This window comes from Schistocerca piceifrons, chromosome X (assembly GCF_021461385.2).
Source record: "Schistocerca piceifrons isolate TAMUIC-IGC-003096 chromosome X, iqSchPice1.1, whole genome shotgun sequence".
In the NCBI taxonomy this organism is placed as follows: Eukaryota; Metazoa; Arthropoda; class Insecta; order Orthoptera; family Acrididae; genus Schistocerca; species Schistocerca piceifrons.
Window position 1 is genome coordinate 310,230,410 of NC_060149.1, and position 20,516 is coordinate 310,250,925.

General features: G+C 42.9%; 1 protein-coding gene across 1 annotated transcript in view; it reads right to left on the minus strand.

Moving 5' to 3' along the window:
- Positions 1 to 20,516, minus strand: part of LOC124722099 (MAM and LDL-receptor class A domain-containing protein 1-like) — a 339,161-nt gene that overhangs the window by 270,920 nt on the left and 47,725 nt on the right. The window contains exons 4-6 of the mRNA XM_047247296.1: positions 12,742 to 12,891; positions 8,521 to 8,644; positions 8,013 to 8,184 (exon numbers count right to left, since the gene is read on the minus strand). Of these exons, the coding sequence (XP_047103252.1) occupies positions 8,013 to 8,184; positions 8,521 to 8,644; positions 12,742 to 12,891 (446 nt within the window). The remainder of the gene's footprint in view (positions 1 to 8,012; positions 8,185 to 8,520; positions 8,645 to 12,741; positions 12,892 to 20,516) is intronic.

The following is a 20,516-nucleotide window of genomic DNA, read 5'->3' on the forward strand; positions in this document are numbered from 1 at the left end:
CAACACCAATACCATTACTAGAGAGTAAATTGCACCTCATGTGGGAAATCCGGACAGAGGGCCAAAGTGTGTCAATCAATTTTGAAGGTGTCAGTGGAGAGCACTTGAGTGGATCCGTCAGACATGGGGGCAGCAACATATCCATATGTATCCATACATGTCATATATTCAATCAGAGCTCCCACACTCTACAGAAAGTCTCATGTTAACTGTCAAAATCAATAACATACCCATCTCCTTGCAAATAGGTACAGGGACTGCTGTAACCATTATCGATAGAGGCTCATAGGATAGTGTCAGGTCACCTCCCCTCCATCCCTTGGGTGCCCCAATGTGGAGTCATAGCCATGACATAAAGATTGATTTATAATTTCACAGCCAAGTACCGTATCAGTCACACATCAAGGCCAGGATTTTGGTGAAGGATGCCCTGAGACCTAGCAGTTTCTTAGGCATGGATCTTTTTCATGCACTTGAGTTAGAAACTGATGACTCTGCCACCAATGTCAACTCCTTGGGAACAAAGCTGTAACTCAAAGATTTTTTTTTTTCTAAATTCAACTCTGTGTTTTCACAATCCTCTTTTGGTTCAAATTGTTCAAATGACTGAGCGCTATGGCACTTAACTTCTTCTTTCATGGCAATGCCGAAATTTTTTAGGGATAGAAATGTTCCATTTGCGCTCAGGGATGAATTTCAGAAAGAATTACAGCGCCTGCAAGATGAGGCACAGGCACTCCAGTCTCCAACAGCCAATGGGCCACACTAGCTGTTAGTGTTGAAAAACCAAAGGGTACCTTACGCATCTGTGAAGATTTTAAGACAACCAGCAACGCCCAATGAATCATTGATGCGTACCTGATACCTAAGGTAAAAGACATCATGATCTGTCTATTGGGTGGAAAAGTGTTAGCAGAAATTGATCTGAGGGATGCATAACTTCAATTGGTATTGGATGGAGAATCCCGACGCAACGTAGTAATCAAACCTCTATTTGCGTTTTTCAGTACAACAAACTTGCCTTTGGTATAGCCAGCGCCCCGGGGATATTTCAACGATATATGGAGCACCTCACTCGTGATGTCCCAGGGACAGCGAATTAAGACATTCTCATTGCAGGCAAAGATGCCCTGTACCCCGCCAACAATTGGGACGCTCTATTGATACTACTCCAACAGACCAATCCAAAATGTAACAAGGAAAAGTTTTGTTTCTTTGTTCCCCAAGTTCAATATCTCAGACACATTTTCAGTGCTTTCGACATCTTATCCACGTCTCAGTACATTGAAGCAGTACATAAACTTCCAGCTCCTACGAATACCAGCCAGCTGAAATCAGTGTTGGGCAATTAAATTACAACTGAAAGAGTATTCTCTATGTCGATACCACTGCCAAACCACTTCATCGCCTATTGTGGAAAAACGTCCACTGGCAATGGATTCCAGTGTGTGACAAAGCTTTGAGACAGTTAAAACAGGTTCTTCTTTGCTCCTTATGCCTCACAGCATGTGACCCTACAAAACTTCTTATCCTCACAGAAGAGGTATGAGACTATGCGATGGGGGTAGTCCTGGCCCACGTGGTTTATGAGGTGGAATACTCAGTTGCTTTTGTGTCCAAAACCCTCACCATTTGTCAGAATGCCAATTTTGTTTGTTCTGATGACGATATCCTACACAGTAGTCCCCACCTAGAGATCCGAATGGGGAATATCTTACTCAAAAAGATGATATGATCATTAAACCATACAGTAGAGCTTCATTCTCTCATGAAAAAAAAAATAACGGTTGTAGTTTCCGTTTGCTTTCAGCCGTTTGCAGTACCAACAAGCAAGGCCATTTTGCTAATGTTAGAAGGCCACATTAGTTAACCATTCAGTATGCTGCCCCTAAAACTACTGAAACGGTCTGTTCAGGAACCATGCGTTAGTACGGCCGCTCCACGAATACTTCTCCATTGTGGCTGCACTTATGGTACAGCTACCTGCATCACTGAGATATGCAAGTCATCCCATCTCTGCAAGGTGCATGGTTCATGGGGATGCCTTCTTAAGAAGAGTAAGAAAGATATCATCAGCAAAAAAAAAAACATTTATTTCATGTGTGCTATTGATAACGTAAACGATATATTAAATTGGGTGCTGAACAACAATGACAAACTAACTTTAATCAACGGAAATTTGTGTGTTGCTTCCTTCCTTTTATCCCACGTCCCCTCCCGCTACATAAAGTGACGCATACTGAAGTCAATCGACGATTCACCACGAAGCACAACGCTTGATAACTAGTTGGGACTTAAAGTTAGGAGACATGAATTTTCTGTGGCTGTGCATTCCGATGATGTATAAAATTTCTGAAACTTAAACGCAAATTTGTTTTTTGACACAAATACATGGATCCTAAGAAGAAACTCTTGAAACTGTGCTATTCGATATTTCTGCGTTCCGTAGTAAACTAAAAGGCGATGTCATAACTGACCTCAAAATCGAAGGCTATATATAGAGACAGATGTGTACGTTGTTGCAGATGTATCTGAGCAATTCTGGACTGTGTACTGGCCAACACACAATATGGTCCAAGGTCATATCGTTGTGCGATCTTTTTTCTATTTTTTTTAAAGCGTGGAACTCGATTTTAGTTATGTTACCTGCACGTGGATGTTAACAGTTTATACGAGTTTTTCATACAGCATTTTCTCTGCTTACTGGAGAGTCCAATGGCTGACCTCTTAGGAAATCGACTGTGTAGACTTCTTAAGTGTTCCACATGTCTCTGATGTAGAGAATATCTTGCATGAAGGCTTGGGTATTCTGTGGGGTCACCGCCAGACACCACACTTGCTAGGTGGTAGCTTAAATCGGCCGCGGTCCATTTAGTACATGTCGGACCCGCGAGTCGCCACTGTGTGATCGCAGACCGAGCGCCACCACAAGGCAGGTCTCGAGATACGGAATAGGACTCGCCCCAGTTGTACGACGACTTTGCTAGCGACTACACTGACGAAGCCTTTCTCTCATTTGCCGAGAGACAGTTAGAATAGCCTTCAGCTAAGTCCATGGCTACGACCTAGCAAGGCGCCATTAGCCTTACATAGTTTGATAGTTATCGTATGAAATGTCTCATCAAGATATTCTGCGTGAGCTTATAGCGTGCCTATCGGCCCCCTCAAAATAACACTGTGTCGGCACTTCTGTCGACACATCATAATCAATAGTTACCACGACGACCACAAAGATTTGTCCTTATGCCAAGGGCACCCATGCTGTTCACGACGCTGAGGGAGAAAATAAAGTATGTACTTCACTATCAAAATTTTCAATGGTGTCTTGATATGGGAATATAACCGGTTAGACATCACCACGTAGTTAAATTCAACGAGCGCCTATGGTTGAGCAGTTACATTGACTTGAATACCGCAAAGAAGTTCATTCGCAACATGTAACTTTGACAAAAAAATGGAAACCAATGAATCTGGCCATTTTTAGCGCAAAGATAGTAAACGAAATATGGCGATGTTAGTTTGGTCACCTGTTGGGGAGGGAATGAAGGAGAGAAAAATCTGATCGGCAAATTCAAGCGGTCTGCCAGATACAATTAGCACTTTTTCTCATAGCGTAGATGATAGCGCATGAGACTTGCGCTCGGATTCGATTCCTAGCATCGCCTTGTGTCCAATTTCTGTATCTCATTCTTGTTCGGTTTTAGCGAGCCAAACCAAGAAAACCTTTGGCGACGGCGTCTCTGGCGCGCCACTTGAAATAGTGCGCTCAGCGATATGATAGGCTAACTTCAATGCTACTTACCTCGGAAATTGCGCAGATTATCGAATTTTTTTCTTAACTATTAATTATCAGCACAACCTGTCCTGAAACACCCTTATAAGCTTTTCAGAATGTTTCTGACCACCCTGTATATGCGTTACCCTTCTTTAGTGGCTAAAGAAGAGATACTCTGGACGAGAGTGAAGACATGAGTTAACAAAGAAAAGAGGCTATATGCCGTACATGACTACAGAAGGGGTGGTTAAATTCCTTTTGTAGTGTCTACACTTGCAATGGTACAAGTACGTTTTAAGATTAGACGTAAATCAAACTGAACAATTACTGCTGATTGGATACAGAAATGATTTTTATTCTATTTCTTTGTTTTTAGCTACATAAAAATGTTACCTTGAATCCGAAGCCAAGATAACACTCTTTAGACTAATTGGAAAAAAAAGTGGGAACTGTAGTACATATGGTGAGATGTTATTGAAGAAAGTTTATGAAGTGGAGGGACGATGGCACTAATGTACCTATAGTACTGCAAAATCTGTGCAATATTGTACCTACAGAACTAAAAGTCCTGCATCATGTAATTGCTTGCACATTCAGTGCTTGAAGACGTACCTAACTCGCGATCTGGGGCACATGTGATACGAAAATTTTACAGTGTCCCAAATTGGAATTAAACTCATGACCTGGGAAGTAATGAGAGAGTTGTAGAAGACTTTAAAAAGCGGAAAACACAGAAAAGTGAAAAGTGAAAAAATAGCAACGTCAGCCGGCCGGTAGGGCCGAGCGGTTCTAGGCGCTTCAGTCTGGAACCGCGCGACCGCTACGGTCGCAGGTTCGAATCCTGCCTCGGGCATGGATGTGTTGATGTCCTTAGGCTAGTTAGGTTTAAGTAGTTCTAAGTTCTAGGGGACTGATGACCTCAGATGTTAAGTGCCATAGTGCTCAGAGCCATTTTTTTTAGCAACGTCAGGGCTGGAAACTGCACAGATTCATCCAGGTGCAAATCTCTATTTAAGGGCTGTCAGGAAATAATGATATTTTGGAATTCTCACCGAAATGGTTATAATCTAATCAGTCATGTGGTGTCACAAGTGAAACTTGGTCATGGAATTATTATTTCTTGTATCCCTGCCACACAATGATGTCGATATGGGTTCTATTGCCGGCATAAATACAGTACTAAACGACTCGTGGCGATGGTGGTCGTTCTGCACGACGGTACGATCGCACATGTGTGAAAGAGTCGGAACCAGTTCCACAAAATATCCAGGCACCGTGATGATCGAACCAGATTTTTGCTGTTTATGACGCTTAGTAGTTCGCGCCATAACTGTCTCCTGACAACCGGCCTGTCAGTGTACTTGGAATTCGCATTGGATATCAGTGGACTGTTTACGCAAGCTCACGACAACTATGGTATTCCCGCACTTCATTTGCACGTTAGAGATCCGGAGTTGGATGCATGTCGACTGCTATCTCATGTGTCGTTCGCTACGTACAGTGTTTGGATTATCTGCAGAGATACACAATTTGGAGCTCAAAAATTAGTATCTTAATATCGTACACAAAATTAAGCTAGTATAGATCAATGATCGTGTCAACATTTAATTTGTGACATACTATATATAGTTGATACGCGGGTCAGCTGTGAATAGATGAAAGTGGTTATATGGAGCAATGAAAAGTGCCATAAACTCACGTATCGAAGCAAACGAATAAAAGATAATCAAAAAACATAGTCAATGTTGCAAATAGACATATCGATATCCTTGGCATACCAAGGAAGTTAACTTGGTGAAGGTGCGTACAGCAGAAACAAAAGCCCAGGTGGCATACCAGAGGGAGCTATCCAAGGAATCATAAGAACAGGAGTGAACAAGGTGATGCCATTTCACGAAGGGGATACCCCGGCCAATAAATGCCATACGATCATTTCATTTCACCATTGATTTTCAATTTGGTACTGGAGAAAGTAATTCGGGAGATGCGAAGAGAATATAAAGTGGTGAAGCTAAATGGAAGAACACAGCTATTGGGATATGCAGACGACACAGAAGACATAGCGGTGTAAGAGGAAGAGTTGGAAGAAACCGTAGAGGACTCCGGGTAGAATGTCAGTAAGACTGGAATGAGGATTAATATGGAGAAGACTGAAGTGATAGAAGTATCCAGAGAAGCTCCTAATAATGCCCCATTACAGGCAGGAATATGGAATATAACCAGAGTGGAAAAATTTAAGTACTTGGACATCTTGTTCAACAGCTAAAACAAGAAATTAATCAACGTATTGTCAATTTCAGTCTGAAGCAGGTATCGTCATAAAAAATCTGTCAGTTAGGACCAAATTTAAAGCCTATATTCAGTTATTGTACTGTTGTTGTTATATGGGACGTAAACGTTAATCACCACAAAAGAAGGAGAAGAGTACCTCCTGATCTTCGAAAGGAAAAACATGAGAAAGATCTTTGAACCAATCCACGAAGAGAACACATGGAGAAGGAGCAAGAACCTCAAACTGTGCGACCTGATGAAACAACAGAATATCGTGCAGAAAATGAGAGCGGAGAATAATTCTGGTAGGGCACATAGCCAGGGGGCCAGAAACGTGCGGGCTAAAGCTGTCCTTGTGGGAAAGCCTGATGGAACTCGTTCAATTGGAAGACCAAGGAAGCAGTGGGAGGATGAATTGCAGAAGGACCTTCAGCAGTTCGGTATCCATGAGAACTGGATCCAAAAGTGCACAAGATCCCCATCTATGGAGGAACATCGTAAGATTGGCACATGAACTTCAGGCTCCGTGATCGCCGATATACGAGTATATGTATACATGTTTGCAAACAGAGTGTATCATCAATCAGTATTAGCGCGTTTTGTGGGGTACGGTACGAGCGCGTGGACCCTTAGATGAAATCTTTTAAAGATTGCTATGACAGTCAAAAGAACGTAACGGGGTGTGCTACTGAAGTTAACAGGCACCCTCTTCGTGACGCCAACGGATGAATTTGCTAGCCATAATAAGAGTATGCCCGTTGGAGCAGGGAATCAGGAAAATAGATGTCTTATATCAATTAAAGAAACGCAACGAAATGCAACTGCATAGAATAGAGGAAACTGAGACCCAAACAAAGATAGAAGGAAAATATTGCATTTCATATCCATGATAAAATGGACTAAATAATTCTGACACAGAAAGAGGAACTCACAAATTTCTCCGTAACATCAAGCACAGATCACAACAGATTCACTGTCTTGATGCATTGTCTATAAACAATATGTCTGCAAAAAATCAAAAATCCTCACAGATGGAGTGTCTAATGCGTCTCACTCGAACATTGTGACGACAATTAAATGAACTGATACTGCGCGTCTTGCGCACCCTTTTCTCTTCCGTTCGACAGTCAGGGCGGTGTCTGACAACAACCTCATCACGTGACACTAACCATTAAGCTCCGCCATTCTAGCCTCAGAGGGACCAAGCGGGACCGACAGACCGCAGTCATTCTCAGCTAATGGCGTCATTTGGATCCGATATGGAGTCGCATGGGGTCAGCACCAGCTGTCCGCGCCGTTGTCGGTTTTGCAGGCCTGTGAGTCGCTACTCCAGATCCATGTAACTTCTCCATTGACATCACGAAGCTGAGCAGATCTCGATCAAGTCCTACCACCGAGAAAAAATATCTAGTAGTACCGGAAAATGATGCCTGGCTCTCCGCATGGCAGAGTCAACTAAGCTGACCACTCAGCCACAGAGACGGCAGTCACGTGACACACAGAACTATTATTTTAGCCAGAGTAACAACAGCACTCTCATACCAACGCAGCAGGTTACTCCAATTCTATTCCTCGTGAATGGAATCGTCTATTGTTATCCATTTAGTCTAAAGTGATCCAATGTCACGACATTAAACTCAGTTTTGTCAGCAAGACACCTGAAAGTCATCATCAGAACTTTTAGGTAGTGTTTCAAACTGTCAAGCTTACGGTCAGCCGTTTGTTTCTTAAAGCTGGAAGCAGGTTTTCGAATGGACGCAATTCCAGATGACCTTCCCTCACCAACACCTAAGGCTGTCGATAGAAATCTAATGCACGATCTACTGGTCAGTATGCTGCAATGGTAATGACTATAACGGGAAGGGATTACTTACATATTATTGTGTTGGTTTGACATGTCTCACTGATGTGAAACTTCTTGCGAAAGCGAATGTTAAATTAAAAGTACCGTTTGTGCTAAACATACCCGCTGCTCCTTGCTGTACGTGAAGAGGACTTCTGCCTCCTGCCACGTGTTGTTGCCAGTGGGATCTTTGGTACTCCACAGAATACGGTCGAAGCCATCTGGGCTGCCATCCTCGCTGACCGGATGCAAGAGCACTCGCAGCCCGGCTGCGCTCAGACCGTCGATGATGAAGCTGAAATGTTTAATCACTCGTCTTTAGTCGACGTAAAGAGAGTAAAAAGGCTGATGTTTTCCCTACCTCGGGCAAGCGCCAACACCGGTACGCTTGTCGTTAGCTCCTGAGTATGCAGATGATGAATTACAATGGTGTGTCTGCAAGTGCATGAAGAATGTACATCTGAATTCGATAAACAGTATTACAAACAGGGAACTGTCTAGCACGAAGAGGCATATTCTGTGACAATACACTCTTGTAAAACACGGCCGATTCGCTTGCTGGTTGATAATTTGGGCAAGCACAGGTTTATTTGCATGATTTTCAGACATGAAAACGAGTAGTGAAACTCACCTAAACGAGACACACTTTCCGTCAGCGCCAGTAGATCCCATTATAGGACTCTCGAGAAAAGCGCTTTGTCCTCTCATGTCAGCCATAAGTCCAAGGGCCGACGTCTCGAAGAAAACATATCCACCTGAGTCAACAAAAAGTTACAACTTTAATGGTTTTGTATTTACTGATTGTTTATTATGATATAAAACGCCCCGTTGTTGAGCTAAACAGCCAATAAAATTTTAAGGAGCGAGATGACGTAGTGGATAAAGCAATGTACTCATGTTTCGGAGAAGTGAACTGAAAATCTTCGTCCATCCACTCACACACATTTCCCCTGTGGTTTTCCTCAAGCACTTCCGGAAAAAGTTGGACGATTTCTTGACTACAGAAAATCCCTTCTCCAATTCCCTCTCCAGTTGAGCTCCAAATGTAATGACTCAGTTGTCGATAAGACGTTGAAAGAAAAACCTGCGTAGTTAAAACTAAAACTCTGTTTTCGGAAATTAACAACAAAATTATTGATTTTTATATTCACTAAATTCGCGTTAAGATCACCGAAGGATTATATATCAAAGATCTGTTTGTTTCGCGCCGATTACTAAAGGATTCCGACAAAATTATTCTTCAAGCCATTGGTTGCTGGACTTTTTCTCCAGAAATAAAATGCTTGGCTTATGCATTTTAAAAGTCTTTGACTGTGGAGCCTGGCTCAGTAAACTTTTGAATTGTTCAGTTGGTTACATTGCGATGAACAGCGTAATCTGGCGTGATCCAAAGAAGAGCGGCGCGTTTCGTCACAGGATTATTTGGTAAGCGTGGTAGCGTTATGAAGATGTTTAGCAAACTCAAGTGGCAGACTCTGCAAGAGAGGCGCTCTGCATCGCGGTGTAGCTTGCTGTCCAGGTTTCGAGAGGGTGCGTTTCTGGGTGAGGTATCAAATATATTGCTTCCCCCTACTTATACCTCCCATGGAGATCACGAATGTAAAATTAGAGAGATTCGAGCGCTCACGGAGGCTTTCCGGCAGTCGTTCTTCGCGCGAACCATACGCGATTGGAACAGGAAAGGGAGGTAATGACAATGGCACGTGAAGTGCCCTCCGCCACACACCGTTGGGCGTCTTGCGGAGTATAAATGTAGATGTAGATTAAATATGCAGTACAAATTTAGAGTCCAATGAGAAATGTTTTATCGTTGAAAGGTAAATCGAAATACGATCATAAAAACAATTAGCGAATAGTATTTTCGATGGGATTAAATAACTCGTCGTTTTGTAACCAAAATAAAAATTAAAAATGGGTGGCGAAAAATAAATTGTTTATTTTTCTATTTAAATGAGACCACGGATCCCCAGTTTTCAGAACTATTCTGGCTCGAATTATGTGGGAATCACTACGTTCTTCTGAGAACGAAAAACTTCAAAGAATAATTACAGAATGACAGAAGTTAAAGTAAAAGATGTTTCTTATTCTTGGATGTACCCACCAATTATCGCGTGCCAGTGTCAGTTTCTTGTTCGTTGTTCTTTCTTTTTCTTCCAATACTCCCTCATCATTTTTCTTCCTGTCTTCTGATCACTTCATACTAATTTTCTCCACACTCCTACCTTGGAATTCTTCCATATTCAATACTTTTTCGCCTAAACACTTCTCTGTCAGTGGTTTCTTCAGTTTTTATTTTTATTTGTTTTACAAATCCTGTTGCTACTTTGTGGATAGAATTTTTTGTTGACTTCTTATCCTACAAATATTTGAAGATCTTTTTGGTTAATCTACTGTCTTGCATTCGATACAAATGTCCAAATGCCTTCTTTTTCTAGTTACGTCTGATATTTTTTGTGCGTTTCGATAAATTTCGTCATTTCTTCGTAATTTTCAAACTTCCATAGTTTGTCGTAGGCCTAATGTTTACCTAATGATTAGGCTTGCTAATATTTAGAATTTATCTAAATTATAGCTTAATGCTAAACATTCGCTTGCATATGAAAATTCTGGCGTCACACTACTGTATTGTAACGCCTTATTTTTTATTTTTAAACAGACTTTTTTCTTGTAAGGGTCTGTAACTATAACATATTTTCTTCCCGTTTTGCATATTTTTTTCTCTATAGCAGCTTCTTCCAAACACTTTCCTTTGATTGTCTTCCCGAAATATTTTAGTTTTTAGCCGTCTCGATTTGGCCAGTATCTGTATTCGGAAATTTCGTTGCAGCTGTAATATTCGTTAAGAATTGCCTTTCTTCTGCAGAAATTCTTAAGCTGGTGGTACTGCCTATTTATTCTAATACATTAATTTGCATCACAGCACATGTCACATTGTATGGCAAGTCATCTGCCAATGTGAGACAGTTTCCTTTTTGTTACCTCTTCGCAGTAGTATTGGTGAAATCACATATTCATTCAGTTTTTGAATTCTAAATCCCACTATTTTCTCTAGAACACCATGAAATAGATGTGGGGATAGGTCATCGCCTTGCCGTACACATGTGTTTATTTCGACTTTCTGAGAAATTTCTTACATAAATTTCATTTTAGGTACTGTGTCTTAACGTTTTTCACTAATTACAATTGGTAATACAAATTTTCATCAAGTTCTCGGATTAGTTTATCTATGGTTTCTCTGCCGCGAGAACCAAAGGGCTTTCTGAAATCATCAGACAGTGTTTTTATGCCTTTTGAATTCCGTAACATGTAGCGATTGACTGACTTCAGATTAAATATTTGTGCAGGACATTATCTGCTCTTCCTGAAATCATTTTGATATTCACCTAAATGATTATCCAGTGTTGTTTTTACTCTGTTTAGGAAAATCTTGCAAAATTTTTTATATTCAACTGCAAAGCAAAGAAACTCCCTCATTGCCAAACACTTTGTCCAGTCTTCGAGAGACAGAGCACACGAATGAGCTATAAACATGCTGAAGTCGCCTAATGATTTACCACACGACAAAACCAGCATTCCAAACATTGTCTCGACCACATTCCTAATAGTTTGCATCCTCGAAACACAAACACGCCAACATGTTCGCATATATTTACCTCTACAGATTTTTGGGGCCATTGCAATACTCTTGGGTGCCTTTCAGACAGTATTTGCGCGCTGCTTTTATTGTGTACGGTTTGGCAGTAACAGCAGTGCTGCGCCACGAATGAGCTTCCTTCAGTTTTCTTTCTGCCTCTGCATCATACAGCGTCGTTCTTATAATAATAAATGACAATATTTAGACATCACCATATCCTCTAACATTTTTCCATTTGTTGGAACTTATCACAGGCTTCGCAGGAATGTGTGTCTTCGTTTCATCCAAGTGACATCCACAAACACCCTAATATCTGTAGTGATTTCATGTTCATTTTCTTTCACAAATTTTTTGTTAGTAACAACATTTTTGACAGTCCTTATAATGCTCCCTGTAGTTGCTTTAGTGGCAGTTTTTAAAATGTGATTGTTCAAACCTTGCGCTTGTAGTACAGTTAAATTCCACGCTAAACTTATTCCTGCCAGTTATTTTTAATATAGCTATTCCCGTTAAATTTTGCGCTTTTACATAGCATTATTACTCAGCTCACAAGTAAAAAACTTCAATTTCAGTTAGCATAAGTGCTTCAGTAACAACAATCCAAGTAACATTGGTGGATCCCATATACAAAGGAACGTGTAACAATGACTATCAAACTCCCCATCGGCGAGTATGTACACTGCTGTCCACTGAAGTCTGTGCAAGAAGCTAAAATCGAAGATACAATGAACTGTTGCTGTTATTATACAGACTTCGAACAGTATTATCAATTTCTGGCAAAAGTGAGAGAGGCGCACGACACGCAGTTTCTCAAATTTCATTTCTTTTCGATACTGTTTGCACATAATTACAATGTCTGGCACAAATGCTATTCTTAGATTTTATTGCTGCTAATAATTTTACACTGGAAACTGTCAGACAATTTTCTACAGATACCGGCGTTAATATTGGAGCAGTTTTCTATAAAATCCATTTTTTTGCTTATTTCCACTTACACTCTCCCACCATCATTTTTCACGGACTGCCTAGATATGACGGATGTCCAATAAAAAATATGCTCTATAAAGTAGGCATCTATTTGATTATGAATCATTTGATGTTCACCATATTTTGAGATATATTCTCCTACTGTACTATTTCTACATAAATCATAATCATATGTTGTGCTAATAGCTATTTGTAAACAACGTTTAAATTACAAAAATTAGTAACGTCAACCTTTTTCACTAGCTGTGCTGGCGTCTGTTGGCGGCCCACCGAGCCAGTTGGAAAGCGTTCCTGCTCCTGTGAACCACTGGGTGGCACTGCCGTTGCGGTTTGCCCAGTCACAGAACAACAAATCGTTGTCCATTCCAAAATCGCAGATTTCTGAAATCAAAAGTCAAACACGTCGCTTTGAGTCACCAAGGAATATAAAAAACACAAGTGTGAGAAGTTATAAAATACATACAACTAAGTGGCAATAACTGAAAAAAATCCTTATACAAAATAATAGAAAAAATAATAATCTCTTCCCGAATAACGCTTCCAAATTTACCGACATTTAGTACTGATAGTGAAGATAAAGATGACGTATGGCATTCTGGCCTCCTCTTCTAGCTCCAAACCTTCGCACTTCCTATTAACTACGTTCGTCTGATCGCCTCTTTTCTTTTCCACTGTCCTTCCTATATCACCATCCATAACACGGATTCCTACACCTTCTATCCCTCCGCTGGTGTGCCCTGAGGTTCCGTCCTCTCCCCTCTTCTCTACCTTCTATATACGGCGGACGTGCCGCCGCCTTCATCCTCCATCCACCTTCTCCAGTACGCCGATGACACTGCCTTCCTTGCCCTCACTCCACCCTGCAACACTCCCAGCACCTTCTCCAATCCCATCTTGACCTGTTAACCACTTGGTGTAACCAGTGGCTGCTCAAGGTCAATCCTTCCAAAACCCAGGCAATCATTGTAGGCAAAACCACCCCTTCCTTCCACCTCCTTGATTTTTATGTCACCATCTATGGCCGTCCTATTCACCTTATCCCCACCCTCAAGTACCTTGGTGTCACCCTTGACCATCGCCTTTCCTGGACCCCCCACTTCTGGACAATCCAAGCCAAGGCACATTCCCAACTCTGCCTCCTCAAACTCCTTTCTGGCCGCACATGGGATCTGGACCCTTCCACTATCCTCCACACTTATAAATCCCTTATCCACCCCATCCTCTGCTATGCCCATCCCGCCTGGATCTCCACCCCTCCCGCCTACTATAAGTCCCTCCAAATCCTTGAACGCCACGCACTCTGCCTTGCCTATCGCATCCGTCTCCCATCCCCCACGCGGATCCTATGTGACTTGATTCCCTTCCCGCACCTTTTTTTTTTTCCTCAAATGGATGTGGATCCTTTACACCTCCTGCAAGCTCGATCCCCCTCACCCGCTTGTCTCTCCCATCCTCGGCCATCCCAGTCTGCTGCCATGTCTGTATTCTTGCATCTCACCTGCTCTCCATCTTCACACCCTCCATACCCTTTCCCAAGATGGCTTCCGCCAACTCCCCCTCCCTGATGATGCCCTTGTCCCATCCATCTACCCCTCCTACCAGCTCTGACTCTCCCCTCCCATTCCCCCCTTTTCCCCCAGGGCTTCCTCTCTCCCTCCTCGCCTTCCTTTTTCCCCCTTCCTCTCTCTCACATCTCCCGCTTCCACCCCTCTCCCCGGGCTTCCAAACCTTCCCCTCTCTCCTCCCTCCTGCTCTCCCTTCTTTCTCCCACTGACTCCAGCCCCCTCCTTCCCGCCCTCCTACCTCTCCCTTTGACCTGGAGGCAGTCCCCCCCCCTCCTTCGTCAGTGTGAGTGCTTCGCTGATGATCGTCACCAGTGTTTCCGTGCGTGAGTGTCTCTCCGTTTGTGTACAGTACTTTCATCAGTGTTTTCTACTACACTCCTGGAAATTGAAATAAGAACACCGTGAATTCATTGTCCCAGGAAGGGGAAACTTTATTGACACATTCCTGGGGTCAGATACATCACATGATCACACTGACAGAACCACAGGCACATAGACACAGGCAACAGAGCATGCACAATGTCGGCACTAGTACAGTGTATATCCACCTTTCGCAGCAATGCAGGCTGCTATTCTCCCATGGAGACGATCGTAGAGATGCTGGATGTAGTCCTGTGGAACGGCTTGCCATGCCATTTCCACCTCGCGCCTCAGTTGGACCAGCGTTCGTGCTGGACGTGCAGACCGCGTGAGACGACGCTTCATCCAGTCCCAAACATGCTCAATGGGGGACAGATCCGGAGATCTTGCTGGCCAGGGTAGTTGACTTACACCTTCTAGAGCACGTTGGGTGGCACGGGATACATGCGGACGTGCATTGTCCTGTTGGAACAGCAAGTTCCCTTGCCGGTCTAGGAATGGTAGAACGATGGGTTCGATGACGGTTTGGATGTACCGTGCACTATTCAGTGTCCCCTCGACGATCACCAGTGGTGTACGGCCAGTGTAGGAGATCGCTCCCCACACCATGATGCCGGGTGTTGGCCCTGTGTGCCTCGGTCGTATGCAGTCCTGATTGTGGCGCTCACCTGCACGGCGCCAAACACGCATACGACCATCATTGGCACCAAGGCAGAAGCGACTCTCATCGCTGAAGACGACACGTCTCCATTCGTCCCTCCATTCACGCCTGTCGCGACACCACTGGAGGCGGGCTGCACGATGTTGGGGCGTGAGCGGAAGACGGTCTAACGGTGTGCGGGACCGTAGCCCAGCTTCATGGAGACGGTTGCGAATGGTCCTCGCCGATACCCCAGGAGCAACAGTGTCCCTAATTTGCTGGGAAGTGTCGGTGCGGTCCCCTACGGCACTGCGTAGGATCCTACGGTCTTGGCGTGCATCCGTGCGTCGCTGCGGTCCGGTCCCAGGTCGACGGGCACGTGCACCTTCCGCCGACCACTGGCGACAACATCGATGTACTGTGGAGACCTCACGCCCCACGTGTTGAGCAATTCGGCGGTACGTCCACCCGGCCTCCCGCATGCCCACTATACGCCCTCGCTCAAAGTCCGTCAACTGCACATACGGTTCACGTCCACGCTGTCGCGGCATGCTACCAGTGTTAAAGACTGCGATGGAGCTCCGTATGCCACGGCAAACTGGCTGACACTGACGGCGGCGGTGCACAAATGCTGCGCAGCTAGCGCCATTCGACGGCCAACACCGCGGTTCCTGGTGTGTCCGCTGTGCCGTGCGTGTGATCATTGCTTGTACAGCCCTCTCGCAGTGTCCGGAGCAAGTATGGTGGGTCTGACACACCGGTGTCAATGTGTTCTTTTTTCCATTTCCAGGAGTGTACGTTCGCGAGTCCACCTGGATGTCTTCGTCTGTTCAACTAGTGCCATCCTTCTTGTACAGTGCCCTCCGTCAAACGACTTATAATTTATTGTGCAGTGTTCCTCATATGTTTACCATGCTTTTTATGTTTTCTCTGTCTTCCGTGTCCATATGTTGTATCCCTTGGCCGAAGAGCGGCGTATGTAGGCCGCTGCCGGCCCGCCTCAGCTGAGGCATGAAATAACAATAAAGGGAAAAAAAGATAAAGATGACGAAACATAATTGCAGTTTTAACGGACAATCCCTACTGTTGTTAACGAATAATGTTTCTCTCTTTATTTCGTAAATGTACCTTCCAGATAGAAGCTACTCTCATATTTCGGTAATTTTACGCGTGTTATGAAGTTCATACATGTGTATAAGTGTTCATACGCGTGCAACTTCATCGCGAGTGGAGTAGGACTGAGTGATTGAGTGAGTGATTGTGACAACGTTTTCAGGCCTTTTACGCACATTCGTTTCTTTTAATATTTGTAAGGGAGTTGATAACGTCGCCGTTGAGCGCCCGTTCACCTCAAAAACAACAACAGCAATTTCATGCCACATATTGTACTTTGAGGGAAAGATCAAGTGGAAGAAATGGTTAAATAATGACGTCTGTGGTTTGTAGTTAGTCCCTCGATATTGCACAAGCTTGCAGAGAGTCATGGTCTTTCTTGAACTTTGTTCCTAGGAGCGAGGCCAAGAAAGGTGGGGTAAATGAAAAGCACTACGCCCTCGGCACTGCGGCATGGTGTTAAGAAAGTCAAAGTGTTGTCATGTTCCGAAGGCCAAGCTGTCTCCGCACATAGATTAACTGGTCATCCACCCCTAGACTGAGACTTTCATTACTGAATACCACATAGTAAGTAACTGCCTTTGTCCATCTAGTCCTGGTTTGACACCATTACATCGATTAGACGTATTGAGGAAGACTTATCGAGAGTCGACATTATGGTTGACGTAATGTAATTCCTTGCCATGAAGGCGTCTGGTATGTAGTGTTGCAGGACGAGGGACACTTCATTAGGGGTCCTACGGCTCTCTGGACGCCTGGCAGCGAGAGCACTGCCTGTTAATGGCTAATTCGTATTAGCAAATCCTGTATGTCTGTCTTCGACCCATTGTTTCCAACAACGTACTATAATAACATCTGTATGATGTATATGTTGTACAATGTGTTAAACTTCCAGAAAATAAAAACTTAAGTAAATACTGGAGTACATTTGAGAAAATAACAAAAATTTGTTTCACCTAACCATTGTTTTCTTTAAGAATGACCATCAATAAACTGTAAGGTAGATCTGAGAGAAGCCTGGCACAGTTTAAGTGATATTAGACGCATTGTGTCCAGATAATGGTACTGAAAACTGAACGTAGTTTCAAAATTCATTTCATAGACAGAGTGTTGCAGTAATTAAACTTTCATTGAGAAATAAATACAACTTCTAATGCTGTTTAACCTAATGCAAATCAGTGTTGATGTAATACCACAACGTTTTAAGTTTCATAGATCAAGAATTATGTACTCTGAAAGTACGGGATACAAATGCTACATTATTACGTCCAGGTCACCTTGAAGTCATTAGATAAGGAAAAAATCATGAAGCGTCTGGTTATTTTTTTTTTTTTATTTATTTATTTTTTTTTTTTTTTTGCATCAACCTTCTGTACCATATCTTCAATGATGACAAGTAATCGCCCACTTTACGCTTCATTGTGAACATTATAGTTTGGACATCTTCCAACGCTCTGAGGGATTTTCTTGCCATTGCATCGCTCATAGTGTTTATCTTCATTAACTCCTCTAATCTGCCGATGAAGTTGATCAGTTTCACATCTTTTGCACACAGAAAATCCTTGGCGAGGGTTTTATTTAACGGAGGCATTTTAAAAAAGTAGTAGATGGGAACATGGGCAGCTACTCTACACAGGTGAGTGGCGTACTCCAGGTGGCATCGGCAGCGAATAACATGACGAACAGACATGCCATAGTGGTCAATTTCAGCTCCTTCCGGGAGCCTCGATACTTAACAGTGTAGCTCACTGTAATAGAAGAGAAACTGCAACATGCTGACGGCTTAGATGCAGATAAAATCATTATCCTGAATAACTCGCAGACTGCTCATACAGAATCATGGTTTTAATATTACCAAGAATAACTTCGTGTAGCAGATTATAGACCATATCGTAGAAGTACAGCACCGTAACGAGAAAATCGCTATTCAGTGGGTAAAGGGGCATCATGGTATCAGGGGCAATGACACTGTCGACACCCTCACTACGAGTTCCGGTCACCATGGGACGAAAGCTTCCGAACATGTTCCTTACTCAGACCTTATCTAACATGTGCGGCGGCAGATCAGAGAACCACGTGAAACAATAAGTGGCCGTCCGTGATGCTTCATTGTACCACAGAAAGTTCCTGTTCACCATGTTCCGCCCCCGCTTTGACGACGGGCGGTTCCGACTGCACCTCTACAACTGACTGATGCCGCTATGTGCTTGTAGCGCGGAGGAGGACATCGAACGTATGGTTTTCGGCCGCCCCCTGCTATACCACGCGACAACCAATTTGCTCCAGCACTTAGCGATTCGCGGACGGCTTCCCACCAACTTAAATATACAACGAATGATGTGCCACTATATAAACATATACATAACTTTTTAGCCGCTTAATACATTTTGATTTACTAATATTCTTGTAGCCTAATGTAAATATACTATCATATGCTTGGAATGAGAATCACGATTGCCTGTGTCTACATCTACATGAACATTGATACTCTGCAAATCATTGGCAGAGGGTTCATGGAACCCCCTTCACAATTCTCTATTATTCCAATCTCGTATAGCGTGCTGAAAAAACGAACATCTATATCTTTCCGTGCGAGCTCTGATTTCCTTTATTTTATAATGGTGGTCATTTCTCCCTATGTAGGTTGGCGTCAACAAAATGTTTTCGCATTCGGAGGAGGAAGTTGGTGATTGGAATTTCGTGAGAAGATTCCTCCGCAACGAAAAACGCCTTTGTTTTAATGATGGCCGCTCGGTGTGGCCGAGCGGTTCTAGGCACATCAGTCTGGAAACGCGCGACCTCTACGGTCGCAGGTTCGAATCCTGCCTCGGGTATGCATGTGTGTGATATCATTAGGTTAGTTAGGTTTAAGTAGTTCTAAGTTCTAGGGGACTGCTGACCTCAGATGTTAAGTCCCATAGTGCTCAGAGCCATTTTTTAAATGATGTCCTTCCCAAATTCTGTATCATTGCAGTGACACTTTCTTCCCTATTTCCCGATAATACAAAACATGCTGCTCTTCTTTGAACTTTTTCGATGTATTCCATCAATCATATCTGGTAAGGATCCCACAGCGCGCAGCAGTGTTCTGAAAGAGGGCGGACAAGCGTAGTGTAGGCAGTCTCGTAAGTAGATTTGTTCCATATTCTAAGGGCCCTGCCAATAAAAAGCAGTCTTTGGTTAGCCTTCCCCACAACATTTTCTATGTGTTCCTTCCAATTTAAGTTGTTCGTAATTGCAATTCCTAAGTATTTAGTTGAATTTACGGCCTTTAGATTTGACTGATTTATCCTGTAACCGAAGTTTAACGGATTCCTTTTAGCACTCATGTGCATCACCTTACTTTTCTAGTTACTTAGGGTCAATTGCCAATTTTCGCATTATACATATATCTTTTATAAATATTTTTGCAATTTATTTTGACCTTCTGATGACTTATTGGTCGATAAACGACAGCGTCATCTGCAAACAGCCTAAGACAGCTGCTCAGATTGTTTTCCAAATCGTTTGTATAGATAAGGAACAGCAAAGGGCCTATAACACTACCTTGGGGAACGCCAGAAATCACTTCCGTTTTACTCGACCTTTCGGTCAATTACTACGAACTCTGACCTCTCTGATAGAAAATCACGAGTCCAGTCACATAACTGAGACGATATTCCATAAGCACGCAATTTCACTACAAGCCGCTTGTGTTGTACAGTGTCAAAAGCCTATGGGAAATCCAGAAATACGGAATCGATCTGAAACCCCTTGTCAATAGCACTCAACAGTTCGTGCGAGTAAACAGCTAGTTACGTTTCTCAAGAACGATGTTTTCTAAATCCATGTTAACTGCGTGTCAATAGACCGTTTTCTTAGAGGTAATTCATAATAATCGAACACAATATATGTTCCAAAATCCTGCTGCGTATCGACGTTAATGATACGGGACTGTAATTTAGTGAATTACTCCTACTACCTTTCTTGAATATTGGTGTGACATGCGCAAGTTTCCAGTCTTTGGGTACGCATCTTTCGTCGAGCGAACGGTTGTATATGATTGTTAAGTATGGAGCTATTGCATCAGCATACTCTGAAAGGAACCTAATTGGTGCATAGTCTGGATCAGAAGACTTTCATTTGTTAAGTGATTTAAGTTGATTCACTGCTCCGAGGTTATCTACTTCTATGTTACTCATGTTGCCAGCTGCTCTTGATTCGAATTCTGTAATATTTACTTCGTAATAATTGGCAACCAATGCTGTACAATCGCAATAAAGTCATGAGATGTTCACATCTCATGATTTTATTGCGATTGTACAGCATTGGTTGCCAATTATTAACAT